Consider the following 18,892-nt stretch of genomic DNA (forward strand, 5'->3'; position numbering starts at 1 on the left):
AGTGCAGGACAGTGGTATACAATTAGGGTAGAGCTGCCCTGGGAATCCTAAATGTTAACTCTGGTCTGCCTGAAGTCAGCATGTCAAACATGGCAACGTAATCTTCTGCTGACTACTGCCCTCTTTTGCTGGTGAACTGGTACTCCTCCATGTTGAACACCACTTGGACAAAAGCACTGTGTCAATTGTTGAGAATGTACTCTGTATTGGGCCAGTCCCAAGCTGTTCACTAACCTGAGAACCAATACACAGTATCAATACAAGCCTTTGTTATTGATGACTCGTCAATAGTCCAGTGAAAAGTCAACTCGTTGCCAACCAAAGCTCCATCTGAACACAGAACCCTTTGACTCCAGTTTGTCTACAACCTAAACTTCAATTACTGATTGTTCAAGCAGCTGTTTAGACAATGCTTACCTTGAGTGTCAGGTTTCTTGCTTTTCAAAACATGCAGTAATCCTTGCAAAATGCTTGTTTGTAACAATTCTACCGCACTTCAGTCCACAGTTTTAGAAAGCACAGAAATAAAAAGAGACAGTATTTACACAACTCCTGCATGGATCTATGTCTTGAAATATTTTTATTATCCATGTGTGTCTGAAATAATCCATCAACTTATTTCTCAATCAAATCTATATTTATAACCAGTTGTTGTGGAAACAATGTCCCATCTTTACATTGAGTATACCATCATGTTGTGTGGTACTACCATTGCGCTAAATTGATTGATTTCAAACAGATCTAGCAACAAAAGACCTTGTATGCATAAGACACGATGGACCAGGACAGCAGAATTGTACTCCAATAAGATCTGCAACCTCATGATCTTCCATTTTAAACATCAAACCAGGGGATCAACCATAGTACAATGAAACGTGTAAAAGGCATGCCTCTCAATCAATCTGGTGAATTAACAACACTGACTTACATGTGGCCCCAATAGCATAAACAGGAAGTGATCAACAAGGCTAAGTGATTCCATAAGACCATAACCCTTGATTTCCTTACTGACTGAATATCTGTCAATCTCAGCCTTGAAGCTAATTACTGATCCAGCCTTCCAGCCTTCTGCGTAAACAATTCCACAATCAATCGATCACATCCAGGTTGTGCAACCCTGCCACATCCATTCATGAATAATATTGAACAATCAAACAAATCACCAGAGGAGAAAGCTCCACAAATATCCCAATCCTCAATGATGGGAGAGCCCAACACATCAACACAAAAGATAAAACTGAAGCATTTGCAACAATCCTCACCCAGAAGTCTCAAGTAGATGATTCACCTCAGCCTCCTTTGGAGTTGCCACGCTTCTGAGGCAGCTAAGGAAGAAGTTGGGGCTCCGAAAGCTTGTGGCTTCAAATAAAACTGTTGAACTATAACCCAGTGTGGTGTGACCTTTGACTTAGTCCACCCTAGTCCAACATTGGCACCTCCACACCTTGTGAATATGTTCAGTGATGACCATCATGGTAAACAAATTGCAAAAACAAAACTTGTGCTATATGAAGACAGATTATACTCTGGGATCTTGTATTACTTTCAGCTGGCATCATAACAGTCTATAAGAATCTGATCAGCTCAAAACTAATATAAGCTGAAACTCACACTTGGGCACTTGAAAGCTATCTCCTCTTTTAAGTGACAGATAATGAGAGTTTTTCACCGGCTTTATAGTTTTTATTATTTGTTCATGGAATGTGAATGTCACTGGCTAGGCCAGCATCAATGTCCCATCCCGAATTGCCCAGGAAGACAATGAAGAGTCAGCCACATTATCGTTGGTCTGCAGTTGCACATAGGTCAAACCAGCTAAGTACGGCAGTTTCCTTCTCTAAAGGACATTAGTGAACCAGTTCAGTTTTTCCCCGACAATCAACAATGGTGTTATGATTATCATTAGACTCTTAACTGCAGATATTTATTGAATTTAAATTCCATCATCTGCCAAGGCAGGATTCTAACTCAGGTCTACAGATCACCTGGGTCTCTGGCTTAATAGTCCAGTTATGATAGCACTAAGTCGATTGTAATTTTTATGCCCTATTCTTCTCACAGTTGTGACTTTTACAGTTTTCTTGCCTCAACAAGTCTTGGCTTGAGACTCATAAGCCACTGAGTTTTATCATCTCACGATCCTTGAATCATCAAACAGAGTGCCGCTGAACGTACAATTATGGAGGCCATTTTTTTTATCAGAACCTATGCCACCATGAAGTTATAATCCTTTTAGACAGTTACACACTTACACATGTCTTTGCTGAAGTATATTCCTGCATAGGAGAAAGTGAGGTCTGCAGATGCTAGAGATCAGAGCTTAAAATGTGTTGCTGGAAAAGCGCAGCAGGTCAGGCAGCATCCAGGGAACAGGAGAATCGACGTTTCGGGCATAAGCCCTTCTTCAGGAATGCATAACTGCATAACTGATAAAGTTATGCAGTTATATATTCCTGCATAACTGATAAAGCAAGCTACTTAAATTATGATATTGCTGATTGCTGAAATGTTTGTTTTGGAGGATCAACTTGACCTACAGGCTTCATATAGGGTATGTGGAGAAATAATTACTTCTTTCCTAGGCTAACCAATTTTAATGCATTAATTTTGTGTAAGATAGAGGTAATCGTTTTGTATTAGTTTCTGTAAAGAACTGCAAAAATGAATATACATTTGAATGTACTGTTCAGAAACCAAGCAGTTGTTTAATTCTTCATATATGAAGTTGGTGAAAGCTGTGCTCTTTAAATTATCCATTTTATTGACATTGTGATTAGAACTTGAAATATTTTGTGATTTACATCTAAATTGCTGTCCTTTTTTTCATCTAGATGTTGCACGTGGATCCCCCAGATCCTATTCCAGAATCATTCCTCAGTTCTGCACAGTTAAAACACTTTGCTAAAGAAGCTGAAATGAACAAGGACTTTGAATTAGCAAGTAAATACCACCAAGAGGTAAGGGCCTTTGTAGATTGACTAATAGTTACGGCAGTTAATGAGCCGATATTCCTCTCATTGTTTCTTGAGAATAGTTTTGTCATGGTCACAGTCTTAGAGTCAGTTTGCCTGTTGAGCCAAATTTGCATTGTGCAGGCAATGTGAGGCACTTGATCCTTCAAGCCTGCTCCACCACTCAATAAGACCATAGGTGATTGGATTTTAACTGCAATTCTAGATGCCTGCATATCCCCAACTATCTTTCATCTCCTTGGTAATCAAGAATTCAGAACCAGCATGTTCCTGTGAAAATGAAGGATAAGGGTGTCAAAATTTTGGAACTTTGGATGACAAGAGAAATTGAGAGTTCAGTCAAAAAGGAAAAGGAGGCATATGTAAGGTTTAGGAAGCTGAAGACAGACAGAGCCCTCGTAGAATACAGATGTGGCAGGAAAGAACTCAAACAGGGAATTAGGAGGGCTAAAGTGGGCCATGGCAAACAGGATTAAGGAAAATACCAAGGTTTACAATACATGTATAAGGTGAAAATAGGTACGTGGGGAAAAGGTAGATCCACTCAAGGACAAAGGAAATAATTTATGCAAAGAGGCGGATGAAGTGGATGAGACCCTTAATGAATGCTGTGCATAGCTATTCATAAAGGACAAGGAAATGGTGGATGGTGAGTCTTGGGATGGGTATTTGATACTGTGGGGCATGTCAATATAAAAAAGGAGGTGTTGGGTGTTTTAAAAAGCATTAAGGTTGACAAGTCCCAGGAGGTGTGGAAATTGGTGGGGCCTTGTACAAAATCTTAGTATCCTCTTTCATCACAGGAGTGTTCCCAGAGGATTGGAGAATAGCGAATGTTATTGCTTTGTTTAAGAAAGACAATAGGGATAAACTCGGAAATTACATTCCAGTGAGCTTTATCTCAGTGAGAGGAAAATTATTGGAGAAGATTCTTAAAGACAGAATTTACTCACATTTGGAAAAGTATGGACTTATTTCCTCTAGGCAGCGTGGTTTTATGTAGGGAAGTCATGTCTCACAAACTTGGTTGAGTATTTTTGTAAGTCATGTTGCAGCTGTATAGAACTTTAGTTAGCCATATTTGGAATATCATGTGCAGTTCTGGTCGTCACATTACCAGAAGGATGAGGAAGCTTTGAAGAGTGTTCAAAAAGGATTTACTGTGATGTTGCCTGGTTTAGAGGGTATTAGCTATGAGGAGAGATTGAACAAACTTGTTTTGTTTTCACTTGATCATTGAAGGATGGGGGAGTGACCTGATAGAAGTTTGTAAAATAGCAAGAGAAGCAGTAGACTGGATTCTCGGAGTCTTTTTCCCAGGATGGAAATGTCAATTACTAGGGGGCGTAGGCTTAAGGTAAAAGGGTGAAAGTTTAAAGAAAAGATGAAAGGCAAGTTTTTTACGCAGAGTGTGTAAGTGCCTGGAATGTGCTGCCAGAGAGGGTTGAGGAGTCAAATACAATAGCAGTGTTTAACAGGCATCTTGACAGAGGTATGAACAGGTAGCGAATAGAGGGATACTGACGGTGGAGAGGCAAAAGGTTTTCAGTTTAGAAATATGTGCCAACACAATCTTGGTTGGCTGAAGAGCCTGTTCCTATGCTGTACTGTTCTTTGTTCTTTGAATTTGTCCACAAAAATTTAAAGGTTCTCTTTTGAGGAAGGGAATTCCAAAAACTCTCAACCTCTTGAGAGAAAAAGTGTTTCTTCATCTCTGCTTTAATCAGGAAAACCCTATATTTAATCTCTGATCCCAGTTTTGGATTCTTCAATAAGATCTTCAAAACATCCTTTCAACATCCACCTAGTAAAGTCTCCTCAGGATCTTATCACTATAGGGAGTGGGACAACATTTAAGAGGATGTCTAGCGCTATTAAGACCACAATTAGCAACAATAGAAAAGAGGCCAGTAAAATGAAAATAGCCAGAAGGTCTTTCATTAACAGATGTAATGGGAGCAGAAATGTTCCTGTGAACAGCATCTTAAATCTTTTATCCTTCCTGCTTGATACAGCAATCTGTATGTCAGCGATCTTCACGTTTACTTAAAAGTGGTGTCACGTCTTGATGAGTGTACACCAATAGGCCTTAGGTGTAATAGCCATGGCATTCTGAGAAAACGTTTAGAAATCCTCTATAGTTTGCCTTCCAGAGAATTGTAACTAATTGATGGACTAATGGGAAAAAGAAATATAAATATTAAGAATGATGGCATGGAAATAAGAGGAAAGTGCTGTCTTGACCACATGAGCCTGCTCTGCCATTCTAGAATGTAGCTAATTGTGTCTCAGTATTGCTTTCCTGCAATCCCAGGGACTAGTCTGATGAACCTTTCCTGCATTAAGGATTCCCAAGTGTGGCCATACAGAAATTCTATATTTCTAAATTCTTACTGAACCCTTTTGTGATACTATTTACCTTCCGAATAGCTTGTGGCACATGCATGTTAACTTTTAGTTACTTAACAAGGGCATTCAAGACCCTTTGCCCATCAGTACTTTCCAAATCTCTCAACATTTAAGAAATACTCTGTACCTCCATTTACATTAGACTAGATTAGACTACCTGCGGTATGGAAACAGGCCCTCCGGCCCAACAAGTCAACACTGACCATTCGAAGAGTAACCCACATGGACTCATTCCCCATATTTACCCCTGGCTATTGCACCTAACACTATGGGCAACTTGACATGGCCAATTCACCTAACCTGCACATCTTTGGATTGTGGGAGGAAACCGGAGCACCCGGAGGAAACTGACGCAGACACGGGGAGAATGTGCAAACTCCACACAGACAGTTGTCCTGGGTTGAACCTGGGTCCCAGGCGCTGTGAGGCAGCGGTGCTAACCAATGAGCCACCATGTCGCCCCCATGTCCTGCCAAAGTGGATTACCTCACACGTTTCCCACGTCATGTTCCAAAGTGTTGCTGAACTAAGACACCATGGAGTGAAGGTTCATAGTTCCTTGAAAGAGGAGTCACAGATGAACAGGATAGTGAAGCAGGTGTTTGCTTTTATTGGTCAGCACATTGAGCCTAGGAGTTAGGAGGTCAGTATTGGCTGTACAGGCCATTTTTGGAATACTGTGTGCAATTCTGGTCTCCCTCCTATAGGAATGATATTATGAAGCTTGAAAGGGTTCAGAAAAGATCTACAAAAATGTTGCCAGGTTTAGAGGGTTTGAGCTATAGGGAGAAGCTGAATAGGCTGCGGCTGTTTTACCTGGAGAGTCAGAGGCTGAGAGGTGACCTTGTAAGAGTTTATAAAATCATAAAGGGCATGGATAGGATAAAGTGACAAAGGGTGGGGGAGTCCAAAACTATAAGGTATGGGTTTAAGGTAAGAAGGCAAAGATTTAAAAGGGATCTAAGGAGCGTGCATGGAATGAGCTGCCCAAGGAAGTGGTGAAGGCTAGGACAATGACAACATTTAAAAGGCATCTGGATGGGTATATGAATAGGAAAGGTTTTGAGGCATATGGGCCAAATGCTGGCAAGTGGGACTGGTTATCTGGTCAGCATGGACAAGTTGGACCAAAGTGTCTGTTTCCATGCTGTATATTCTATTACTCTATCTGCCATGTTCTTACCCATTCACTCAGTCTGTCCAGGGCCCTTTGAGTCCTCTTTGCATCTTTATTCCAACCCGAATTCTCACCTAGTTTCGTATTATCTACAAACTTGGAAATATTGTCCTCACATCCAAATTATATATAGATGTCATGAACAGCTACGGCACAGCACTGACCCTTGTGGTGCCCCTTCAGCCACAGTAATGTCAACCTGGGAATGACCATTTATTCTTGCTTTGTTTTCTTATTGTTAATTAATTCCTAATCTATGGCAGTATATGACATATTCTAGTTTTGTCTGCTAGCTTCTTTTTGGGACCTTGTTGGAAGCATTTTGAAAATCAAAAAGCAACTCGTCCACTGTTTCCCACTTCTCTGTTCTCCCAAAAAGACTCTATAAGGTTTTTCAAACATTATTTGCCATTTGAAACACAAATCAGACTGCCTAATCAGATCATTATTTTCTAAATGACAGTTATCACATCTTTTGTAATGGATTTCAGTATTTCCTAAACACTAATGTCAGGCCAAAATACTATAGTTTCCTGCTTTCTTATACAGTAACATTTGTTACTTTCCAATCTGCAGATAATTTTCCAGAATTTATCAAATCTTGAAGGATGAGCACCAATGCCTCCACTATCTTGATAACTACCTCTTTCAACACTCTAAGATGTAAATAATCTAATTTGGCAATTTTCAGTCCTATTAATTTCTTCTATATCACTTTTCTGCTGATATTAATCTCTTTCTGTTCCTCACTTTAACCATCCCTTGGATGTCTCTTACTTCTGGGAAATTTCTTGCACCTTCCCCAAGTAATGATTAAATTCAGTATTTCCCATGACACATTCCCCTGCCTCTGCATAAAATGAACTCACATTTTTCTTTCCTAATCTTTCTCTTTTAATATAGCTTTTACAAGTCTGTTTTTCTGTTTCTTGCTAATTTATTCATATTATTTTCCCTCTATTATTTTCTTGATCTGCCTTTGCTGATTCTAAAATGTTTCCAATCCTTAGGCTTGCTATATTTTCTGGCAACTTCATAAATCTCCTCCTTTTGATCTGATACAATCTTTGGCTTCCTTTATTAGCCAGAGTTGACTTGCCTTTCTGGTTAGGTTTTTGTGCCTTGGAGAAATGTATATTAGTTGTAAACATGTATTATTTGAATTGTACCAATTGCTTGTCCTCTTTATGACCTTTTCAAATAAAAATGGTCTTTAATGATCTTAAACAATCCTTAGTAAAGACCTTTCTTCTGAGCATGAGCCTGTGCCATAAGGCAGTGGACACTTCAATATGTGCCCTGGAAGCAGAAACTCCAGGTTTATATGGGAGACATTCTGCATCCTATCTGTAACAGTGCTATTAGAGGAAATACATGTGTAGGTCTATCTTTTTCTCGACCAATTTCAGGAATGAGCCATAAAGCAGCCATTGACTTCTGATTAGCATATTCAAGGAACCTGTCTGTTTTAGGCCGACATCAGACATATCGTTTAGCACCTGAACCAAAATAACATTGGAAGTATTACTGATGCTGGTTGGACATGGGAAGTTGGCGCCTCAATTGGTCTTCTGCTCTGTTTTCCACTCAGAGAATGGGTACACTAAGGACTTTGGCAGTGAGAAGCGAAAGAATTTTTCATATTATAAGATATGTCAGTGATCAATACCCAGTGTAAAAATTTTATTTTTACAGAGATTAGCACGTGACAGGAACAATGCTGATCACTGGTTTGACTATGGTACTTTCTACCTCATGTTAAAGGACCACTCCAAAGCAGAGGAGTGCTTCCATGAGGCTGTTGCTGTAAATCAGGAGCATATATCCAGGTCAGAATCACACGTGCTCTTCATGCCATATTTACTGATGTTGTTTCAGACTGCTTAATTAGTGTGTCTATGCAAAATAAAAACTGTAGCTTCACTTTTGATTTTGGGCCTTGCTTTTGGCTTTGACCGTATATAAAGTCGGTGGTGGGCAGGGACATTATACAGTCTGCTCAATTAGATGGTTGGAAAGCAGAACCATTTTGATTGTTGGAACTTATTAAAATTACACAAATGAACGGTTGCTCTTCTGACTATTTGGGCCTTTCTTCCACACAGATATTGGCAATGGTTGGGGGAATCACACCGACTTGAAGACGCTGTGCTAGTCACTCAAATCTTTCCAAGCACTAGTAAAGAGATCAACACATTGGCTAGTCGTTAGTGAGTTGGCGGGCCCTGATAAAAATGATCCTCAGCCTTTGAGTGAGGGTAGATTCAAATGGGAAAATGAAAGAAAGGTCTTGCTGGAGACTAACATTGGATTTTAGTTAAGCTAGATTTGAAAGTGTTGACTTAAGGGATTTTGACCTCAAAAGAAAATAGTTGAAGTGCACTAACAGTTGCTCAAAGCATTTGACTACCCGCATGGGACCGATGCCGGGATGGCAGCATGTGTGGGTGAGATCTCTTATATACATGGCATCAAAGTCCTGAGGCAAAATATGAATGCAGCAGCTCAGCACTCATTGTGGAGGTGCCAGTGTTGGACTGGGGTGGACAAAATCAGAAATCACCTGTTAGACTAGAATCTGATATCATTTGGCTTCTGACTTTGGAAACCCATGATATTGGTACTAACAGGCTCTAGGCTTTACTATCACCTCCGTCATGGACTGATGGGATGTCCTAATAAATGAAATATTTTTAGATGCTGTGTAGTCTACTCACCAGATCCCAGGAATACTGAAACCCATAGCAGGGGTCAGTTTAATGAGTGTGGAACATGTTGTTCTCATAGAATAACAATGTGACTTGCACTCATTTAAGAAATCCTGCCCTAATGTCAGAAAAAAACTTTCTCTGCCAGATTCCCCTAGCAGTGCCAATAAACTGCAATCTGAAGCTGAACTCTCTTGGGCTTAAGCTCCTGGAAGTCATCCACTGCAAGCATTTCAAGATGCCCTAAGTAGCCAGCCTTCTCATTTGCTGTGCTGTATCACAAGAGGGCAGGGAATAAAGGATAACAAAATGTGAAATAATCTTGATCATTAATAGAAAAGTGGACAGAGCTGCACAATACAGATGGAAATCCTTGCAGACACTAGATTTAGTGTATGGAGTCACTGACTTCCTGAGAAGGAGGGCTGCATGCAGTGTGTGAGTGAACCCCAAGAACCTTATGTTGTTTCTGGATTTTCACGGGAAAATTGATATAAATGTTTGCATCATTCACTTGTTAAAACAGGGATGAACTGCAGCTGACAGTTGCTGACTTGAAAAAGATGTATATTGGGCATTACTACAAAGGACAACATAAGTTTTCCCTCCCTAACTGCCTTCAGAAGGTAGTGGGGATCACGCCAGACCATGTTGTGTTGGTGTATCCACAGTGCTGTTAGGGACAGCGTTTCAGGATTTTGACCCAGCGATACATTTTCTAGTCATAGAGTCATAGAGATGTACAGCATGGAAACAGACCCTTCGGTCCAACCCGTCCATGTCGACCAGATATCCCAACCCAATCTAGTCCCACCTGCCAGCGCCTGGCCCATATCCCTCCAAACCCTTCCTATCCATATACCCATCCAAATGCCTCTTAAATGTTGCAATTGTACCAGCCTCCACCACATCCTCTGGCAGCTCATTCCATACATGTACCACCCTCGGCGTGAAAAAGTTGCCCCTTAGGTCTCTTTTATGTCTTTTCCCTCTCACCCTAAACCTATGCCCTCTAGTTCTGGACTCCCCGACCCCAGGGAAAAGACTTTGTCTATTTATCCTATCCATGCCCCTCATAATTTTGTAAACCTCTCTAAGGTCACCCCTAAGCCTCGACGCTCCAGGGAAAACAGCCCCAGCCTGTTCAGCCTCTCCCTGTAGCTCAGATCCTCCAACCGTGGCAACATCCTAGTCAGGATGGTATGTGGCCTGGAGGGGAATGTGCAGGCAGCAGTGTTCCCATGTATCCATTTTCCCCATCCCCAGCAAGTTTGGAAGGTGCTGTCGAAGAAGTCTTAGTGAGATGCCATTAAATGCCAAATGGAGATGTTTAGATTGCCCTTTGTTGAATCTAAATGGAATCAAACTGGAGGCAAAATATTGACAGCTGTTGTTATCACACCTTAATAGATATTGCTAAACAGACTTTGGTATTAATTTTGAGGTACCTTGAGTCCGTGGCACCCTTGCTGGAAAAGTGCACCTTATGCATCACCTCAAAAATTGTAACAAGGTGATACTAAAACAAACATCCTATTTGGAGCTAAAGGACATCTACAAACATTCCTCCTCATCTGGATTCTGAAGGTCCGTTTCTGACACACATGTTCCTTCCATCTGTTATTGCTACTTCTCTTCCTCTTGTCAGCATTGAGCTACCAACAGGAATAATTTCTTTTGATGTATGTAGTACCTGGTGGTATCTGTTAGGATTGCAAAAATGTCTTTTTTTTTAGAAAAATAAGTGTTTCTGCGGCCAATTCCTCTGGAGAAATACAAGTAAGATATTAAATAAATGATTCCAGCAATCAAAGTGACATTTAGCACGTAATGAGGAGTGCTCCAACTTCATGTCACAGATGAAAGATTGAAGACTGAATATAATGTCTTTGCGAATTCATCATATGTACATGAGAGAGCATATTGTTATTTCACTTCAGATTGCTTTTGATCCGACCATCCTTCGCTGCTTCATCAATGAAATTCTTTCCATAATAGAGTCTGAAATGGGATTGTTCGCTGATAATTGCACAATGTTCCGTTCTATTTGTAACATCTCAAATCCTGAAACAGTCTGGGTCCAAGGGTCCAACTGCCGCAAGACCTAGACAATATTCAGGTTTGGGTTGATATGTGATACAAATGCTATTTGCCACTTAAGTGCCAGCATTGACCATCTCTAACAAGAGTCAATTAAGGGGAGGTCAGAGACTGCAAATTCTACCATCAAGTAAATCACCTCCTAACATCTCAAATCATGTTTACCATCTACAAGGCATAATTAATGAGAGAATTGGAATATTCTCCATTTGCCTGGAGTACACCTCTACAGCACTCTAGAAGCTTTAGCATCACATCCTCCACTTTCAACATTCATTCCTTCCATCACCAACACACAGCGACAGCTATGTATATCATCAACAAGTTTCATTGCTGCAACTCACGGTTTCTTTGGCGTTGACCTTTGTGGCCTAGAAGGACTAAGGCAGCAGATGCATCTAAAAACAACCACCTGCAAACATCCTCCAAATCACGCACCATGAGATCTCAAACTACATTACCATTCCTTCACTGTAACTAGGTCAAATTCCTGGAACATACCCCCTTCCAGAGCTGTGCATGTACCTACACCAGATGGACTGCAATGGTTCAAGAAGATGGCTCACTATCACTTTTATCAGGAGAAATTAGGGATGGACAATTCATGCTAGCCTTGTCAGTGTTGCCCACATTACATGAATGAATTAGAAGTGTAACGTTACAAAACATACACAAAATAGGATTTTAAAATTGTAACGATGTTTGAACAGACTTTATAGCTTTTGTTATAATTTCTGTGTTTTACTGAATCCTGTGATTTTTATCTCCAGCCTTATTTTGTGTGGTATTTTAGCATGTATGAATGAGCGCTTTGAAGATGCTGACAGCTTTTTTGAGAGTGCCAGGTGCTTTGAACCAAATAGTGTGTTAGCTTGGACCATCCAAGGTAAGAGTCAATTCATAACCCAATTCACTACCATTTCTCTTAAAGCAGTGATATACATAGCATAAGAAACAATCTGATTCTTAACATTATTACAATCTTTCTTTTTCCTTATGATTATACTTAGTTTGTACAGTAAAATGTTTCTTTAAAAAGTTTTTTTTAGTATGAACATAGAACATACAACACTACAGTGCAGTACGGGCCCTTCGGTCCTCGATGTTGCGCTGACCAGTGGAACCAATCTGAAGCCCATCTATCCTACACTATTCCATTTTCATCCATATGTTTATCCAATGACCATTTAAATACCCTTAACGTTGGCGAGTCTACTACAGTTGCAGGCAGTGCATTCCATGCCCCTTCTACTTTCTGAGTAAAGAAACTACCTCTGACTTCTGTCCTATCTCTATCACCCCTCAATTTAAAGCTTTGTCCCCTCATGCTAGCCATCAACATCTGAAGAAAAAGGGTCTCAGTGTCCACCCTATCTGACCCTCTGATTATTTTATTTGTCTCAATTAAGTCACCTCTCAACATTCTTCTCTTTAACAAAAACAGCCTCAAGTCCCTCAGCCTTTCCTCATAAGACCTTCCCTCCATACCAGGCAACATCCTAGTAAATTCCTCTGCATCCTTTCCAAAGCTTCCACATCCTTTCTGTAATGTGGTGACCAGAACTGTACGCAATACCCCAAATGCGGCTGCACCAGAGTTTTGTACAGCTGCAGCATGACCTCGTGGTCCCAAAACTCAATCCCTCTACCATAAAAGCTAACACACTGTATGCCTTCTTAACAACCCTATCAACCTGGTAGCAACTTTCAGGGATCAACGTACATGGACATCACGATCTCTCTGTTCATCTGTACTACCAAGAATCTTACCATTAGCCCAGTGCTCTTTATTCCTGTTGTCCTTCCAAAATGAATCACCTCACACTTTACTGCATTAAACTCCATTTGCCACCTCTTAGCCCAGCTCTGCAGCTTACCTATGTCCCTCTGTAACCTTCAACACTATCCACAACTGCACCGACCTTAGTGTCACCTAAAAATTTACTAACCCACCCTTCTATGCCCTCATCTAGGTCATTTGACAAGCAGCAGTGACCCCAAAAAAGATCCTTGCTGTACACCACTAGTAACTGAACTCCAGGATGAACATTTTCCATCAACCACCGCTCTCTGTCCTCATTCAGGTAGCCAATTTCTGATCTAAACCACTAAATCACCCTTAATCCCATGCCTCCATATTTTGTGCAATAGCCTACAGTGGAACCTTATCAAACGCCTTACTGAAATCTATATCTACCCTCATCCACTTGTTTGGTCACCATCTCAAAGAACTCAATAACGTTTGTGAGACACGACCTACCCATCACAAAACCGTGTTGACTATCCCTTATCAACTTATTCCTTTCTAGGTGATTATAAATCCTATCTCTTATAACCTTTTCCAACAATTTACCTACAACCGAAGTAGGCTCAGTTGTAAGAATGCTTCATAATAAGCTAATTTGTGACTAATCAGTCTGGCAACTTAATCCTCTTTCAGTATGTGCTGCACAGAATAACTGAAGCTTGATATAATTCAGTCAGTTTTTTCCCCCAGTTTGTTCATAAGATGCACATTTAGATATCACATAAATTCCTATGTCACACAATATTACATAAACAATATATACACATCTATACACATGTTAATGAAAGGGACCTGAATTTTAAAGCATTGTTCAAATTGGGATGTCAACTGATAGGGTTAGTATGGATTCATAGATTATCTGAAGCAGTTCATCTGAAAACTGATTTGGATTTCTTGTTTTGAATAAATGGAACCATAGATTTTCAACCTTAGTTGTTTAAAACTCATGATCTTTTAGATTATATTGGAAAATTATAATTTTGGGAAAGGTTCTAAACCTAAAGTTTGGAACAAATGTTAACATTGGAGTTAAGTCTCTCAACTCAACTACATACATTTAAATAGCACGCCTTCAATTATGTAAGTAGTATTAACATCCATATGTGCAAAATTACACACTGCCACATTATTCACTAACTTGCCTTTTAGAGGTATATGAGTTAAAATGTGTGTGTGTAAGTGTATGCCATCAGTTTTATTTGTTTTCTCTTTGGTGGTGCAGTTATGCAATGTCTTGTCATAGTTTGGATGGAATCACCCTTCAATGTCTCCAACTTGTTGATCAACCAAGATCTGTAATATTTCAGTCATATGTATCTTTTCATTCGAAGCTCTGTCAGTCTCAGCAGGTACTGGTAAAATTCTCTGAGAGCGTACGTTCTTGAAACAGCTGGACTTTACCTGCTCTACTAAGTGTATGCAAAATCGACAAATAAAAGTTAGGTTTACATAGCAGCCCTCTTACCAGTTTAGCTAATAGGTACGAGCACCCATTCAGTGGAAACAAGTAGATTTGAAATGAAGATTGCCTCACAATGCTTGAGACAGTAACTTATCCTATAACGTTATATAAATGCAATTCGATCACCTAAGTTGACATGTCAATTAACTCAGTTGGATAGACAACTGGTTTGTAATGCAAAGTGACACTAACAGCTTGGGTTTAATTCCCATTCCAACTGAGGTTGAGTTACCATGAAGGTTCCACCTTCTTGATCCCTCTCCATGCCTGAGGTATTGCGACTCTCAGGTTAAACCACCATAATCATCTTTCTTGAATGACAGAGCAGCCCTATGGTCTTCTGGGACTATGATGTCTTTAATTTCGTTTAATCAATACGGCTGAAAGAAGAGGGCACATCAGAACTTAATTCTGACAGATGTTTGATTGGATTTGGGGTGGAATATACCAGGATTGGAGTGTCAGTGCTGGATTGGGAAAGGCAACCTAATTAGGTGAGGTGGGGGTGTCACAGAGTTCCACCACCCTCCTGGCTCTATTTGAATTAAATTCTGTGCAGGAAGGCCCCAGCTCAATCTCCCCATCTTGTTCCCACTTGAGGCCCAAAACTGGTCAATTAATAAAACATTTAAAGAGATCTTTTCCTGCATGAGCTGCTTCAGGTGGGATGGATAAATTCAAAAAAAAAATTTAAACTACAGGGAAACCCCTGTATCCACGGGTCCGGTTACCGCCGTTTCACTTACCTGCTCTTTACTGTGGCCCAAATATATAAAAGGGAATGTTCCAGAACCAGGGACCAGAAGGCTACCAGGAAGGTACATTTCTCATTTAAATGAATGGGTTAGGATCTATCCGCAGTTTCAGTCTTATGCGGTAGGTCCTGGAACATATCCCCCGCGGGTATGATGGGGATTACTGTATTTTTCTGATCAACCTGTTCAGAGATGTTATTAAACACCTCTGGAGCAGGTGGGACTTGAGCCCAGGTCTCTTGGTCCAGGATGAGGACATTACCACTGTACCACAAGTGCCCCAAATGGAATGCGCAAAACAGAATAACACTCATAGGCATGGCACACGCACATAGCTATTGAAACTCTCAAATAACAGAGGATGGTTAACATTTGTCCAGCCAAATGGTGACACGTGTTCTGTTGTGGCAGAGGAGGATCCTTCTATCTGCACTATTTTGTGTGTGATGGAGAGACTGGGTATAGGACAAGAGAGTAGCTACTGAAAGCCATCATCCTGCCTTTGCAGCTCACTCCCCATCCCATCTCCCTGCCACTCACAGCATGTGAAACTCTCCCCCATATCCACCTCACCCCAGATATGCACTTCTCTGATTCTTTTGTACGTGTGATTTTGCTTCTCCTCCCATCAGTACTGTGGTCTCCTTGGTGATGCTACCGAGCGGCATGGTGGCTAAGTGGTCAGCACAGCTGTCTTACAGCATCAGAGACCAGGGTTTGATTGTATCCTAAGGTGACTCTCTATGTGGAGTTTGCATGTTGTTCCCATGTCTGTGTGGGTTTCTGCTGGGTACTATAGTTTCCTCGTACAGTCCAAAGATGTGCAGACTAGGTGGATTGGCTGCATTCAGTTGCCCTGTAGTGTCCAGGGATGTGCAGGCTAGGTGAATTAGCTGTGGTAAATGCAGGGTTATGGGTGTAGGCTTGAAGGGCCAAATGGCCTCTATCTGCGCTGTAGGGATTCTATGATTCTAAGTGCAAGAGCTGCTGGTCTGTGAGAGCCTGGCAGCTCTCGCAGTGTAGGCCCTCCACCCCAAGACACCTGATTTCAGAGAGTTGTTCGTCGTTCTCAGTTAAACTGTCTGATTGGAGGAAGCTATAGCAGGCCTTGCCCTCGAAGGTCAGCTTGGGTATCTCATCACCTTTGAGTAAGCAGTTGAGATGCCAAAGAAAATGCAAAATTCTGCCCTAGACATCACCCGTGTTTTACGATTTAATGTGATTCTAATTTCTAATGGAATAACTGTGTATCCAGGACTGTTCTATGAAAGTCAGGACCATCCAATCCTCTCCGAAATGGCCTTTGCTGAGGCAAAAAAACTTCAAACAGCAACTGAAACAGTGAAGAAGTCATTGGACGAAGTGATCATTGACAAGACAAGGGAAACAGAGGTTCCTGAACCTGAATCTGAGAATGATATAAAAGGTGAAAGGACATATGTATTTGACTTTTTCATGAATTAATTTACAGTCCAAGATGTCTGTGTGGCCATCTCTCCCCTTAACAAAGGAGTGGTGTTGCCTCTAATCCTGCACACAGCTCTAAAAGATAGAAACTGACACTCTTTCCAAAAATTTATTTTTGTATCTATAAATTAGTTTGATGCGCAACATTGCCTGGGGACGTCTAATCTTTTTGATTATTAAAATAGAAATACTAAGATAAGTGAACAAGCAAATGATCATTTGTGCTTAAAATTAAAGCATGCTGCATAATTTTGCTTTGCAGTGCTTTATGGTATCAAGAAGACCACTTTCTATTCATGTATGCCATGGTTTTGATTACTTGAAAGTTAAAATTGACTATCTCATGCTCCACACCATTGGAGATTCAACAATCTTAATTAAAACTATAATGCGTCATATGTTTTGAAATGTCCATTGTGCAGCACAGTTATGCAAAATTGTAAAGCTATTTGGAAAGGCAAGAAGTGAAAAAAATCTGTAAAGAAATATAATTGTTCAGCGGCAGGATGTCGGATGCATGTAGTATGAGAAATATGAAATTCTTTACTTTGCTCAGAACAATAAAAATCCAAACTTTTTTATCAATGTGATAGACTTGTAAAAATGTTGACAAGAATAAGGATGTGGATGCTCTTGTAAATAAGTCATAGAGAGTTTAACATGCAAATAAAACAAGTCATGGCAGCTGGTATGTTAGCAAAAGCATTGGAGTTTTAGAGTAAAGGAGTCTTGCTGAATTAAATTCTAATGAGAGTACATGTGTCTTTTTTTTAAAACAATACCGTACCTTTGGTAGTAACGATCAGAAAACAAACTAATATTTATTTTACATTTTATTCACTTCTTTCAATTTAAACTCCCCAGCTGAATTAATTTCTCCAGGTCACCGGTCTCTGCTAAGATGAAGAGAAATCTATTCACTCAGAGTGTTGTGACTCTTTTGAATTGTCTGTTCCTGAGTACTGTAGATGTTCAGTCATTTAGTATATTTGAAGTTGAGTTCGGTCGACTTTTGGGCACTAAGGAAACCGGGATATGAGGATAGGTAACAAAGTAAAGTTAATGTTGAAATTCTGCCTCAGTCATAAGGCCAAATTACTCTTATGTTCTGAGCATAATGAATGCAGTGAATATTAAAATTGTGTTAATGAACACAATGTTGTTTACTTCTCCTGAAGATCAACAAGCTGCAATAGATGAACCTGAAACTGTGATACAGGAGACCCCGAGTACACATTCTGTTGCCACCCCTGTTGGAGTGTCTGCTGATGTAATTCCAAAAGTTCCATCTTCAATCACCAGTAAAAAGAGGAGATCATCTGTTAAGGGTCAGTTAATATTTAAATTCTCTCGAAATTCCCTTTCCTTTACACATCAACATTTTGCATATTATATATCTTTCCCTTAAGAGGAAAGGATTTGTAGTCGTTTCTGAACTTCCTTCAAAACTGTTTCTTACCTCATCCCTCTTTGGTTGTACATCACAACAGCACAGGATAATCTAAACACAACAACTCACTGGAAGGAAGTCTGCTGAGGGAGAAGGATATTTGTGGTTACTTCTGCAGTTTCTTGTTTTGCTAAGTCACAGAACAGCACATTTGGTCAGCAAGGAAAACTGTGGGTTCTCTCTCCTTTTAAAGGTACCACCCCTCCAGACCTCCCCCTCACTGAGGATGAACGATCAGTCCTCAGCAAAGGTCTCACTTCATCCCCCTCCGTCCACGCATCAATGAATTTAATACACGCCGTGACATCGAACAATTCTTCCGTCGCCTCCGCCTCCGAGCTTACTTTCACAATCAGGATTCCCGCCCACCTTCCGAGGACCCCTTCGCCCACCTCCAACACACTGCATCCACCTGGACACCCCGCGCTGGCCTATTACCTGCCCCCGACCTCTTCATTTCCAACTGCTGCCGGGACATTAACCGCCTCAACCTGTCGACCCCCCTCCCCCACTCCAACCTCTCACCCTCACAACGCGCAGCCCTCCAATCCCTCTGCTCCAATCCCAACCTCACCATCAAGCCAG

At 40.6% G+C, this 18,892-nt stretch overlaps 1 protein-coding gene and 1 long non-coding RNA gene across 3 annotated transcripts in view; one reads left to right on the top strand and one right to left on the bottom strand.

Annotated features, from left to right (window-relative positions):
• Window positions 1–17,966, bottom strand: part of LOC122560878 — a 51,674-nt gene extending 33,708 nt beyond the window's left edge. Inside the window, exon 1 of the long non-coding RNA XR_006314836.1 lies at window positions 17,688–17,966. This is a non-coding gene — a long non-coding RNA (uncharacterized LOC122560878). The remainder of the gene's footprint in view (window positions 1–17,687) is intronic.
• The window catches only part of cfap70 (cilia and flagella associated protein 70), a 93,912-nt gene that overhangs the window by 43,168 nt on the left and 31,852 nt on the right, over window positions 1–18,892 (top strand). For both annotated transcript variants that reach the window (XM_043712078.1, XM_043712079.1), the window contains exons 17-21: window positions 2,832–2,957; window positions 8,254–8,387; window positions 12,137–12,252; window positions 16,646–16,816; window positions 18,036–18,185. In XM_043712078.1, the coding sequence (XP_043568013.1) occupies window positions 2,832–2,957; window positions 8,254–8,387; window positions 12,137–12,252; window positions 16,646–16,816; window positions 18,036–18,185 (697 nt within the window). The remainder of the gene's footprint in view (window positions 1–2,831; window positions 2,958–8,253; window positions 8,388–12,136; window positions 12,253–16,645; window positions 16,817–18,035; window positions 18,186–18,892) is intronic.

The sequence above is a fragment of the Chiloscyllium plagiosum genome, chromosome 21, assembly GCF_004010195.1.
Source record: "Chiloscyllium plagiosum isolate BGI_BamShark_2017 chromosome 21, ASM401019v2, whole genome shotgun sequence".
Taxonomy (NCBI): Eukaryota; Metazoa; Chordata; class Chondrichthyes; order Orectolobiformes; family Hemiscylliidae; genus Chiloscyllium; species Chiloscyllium plagiosum.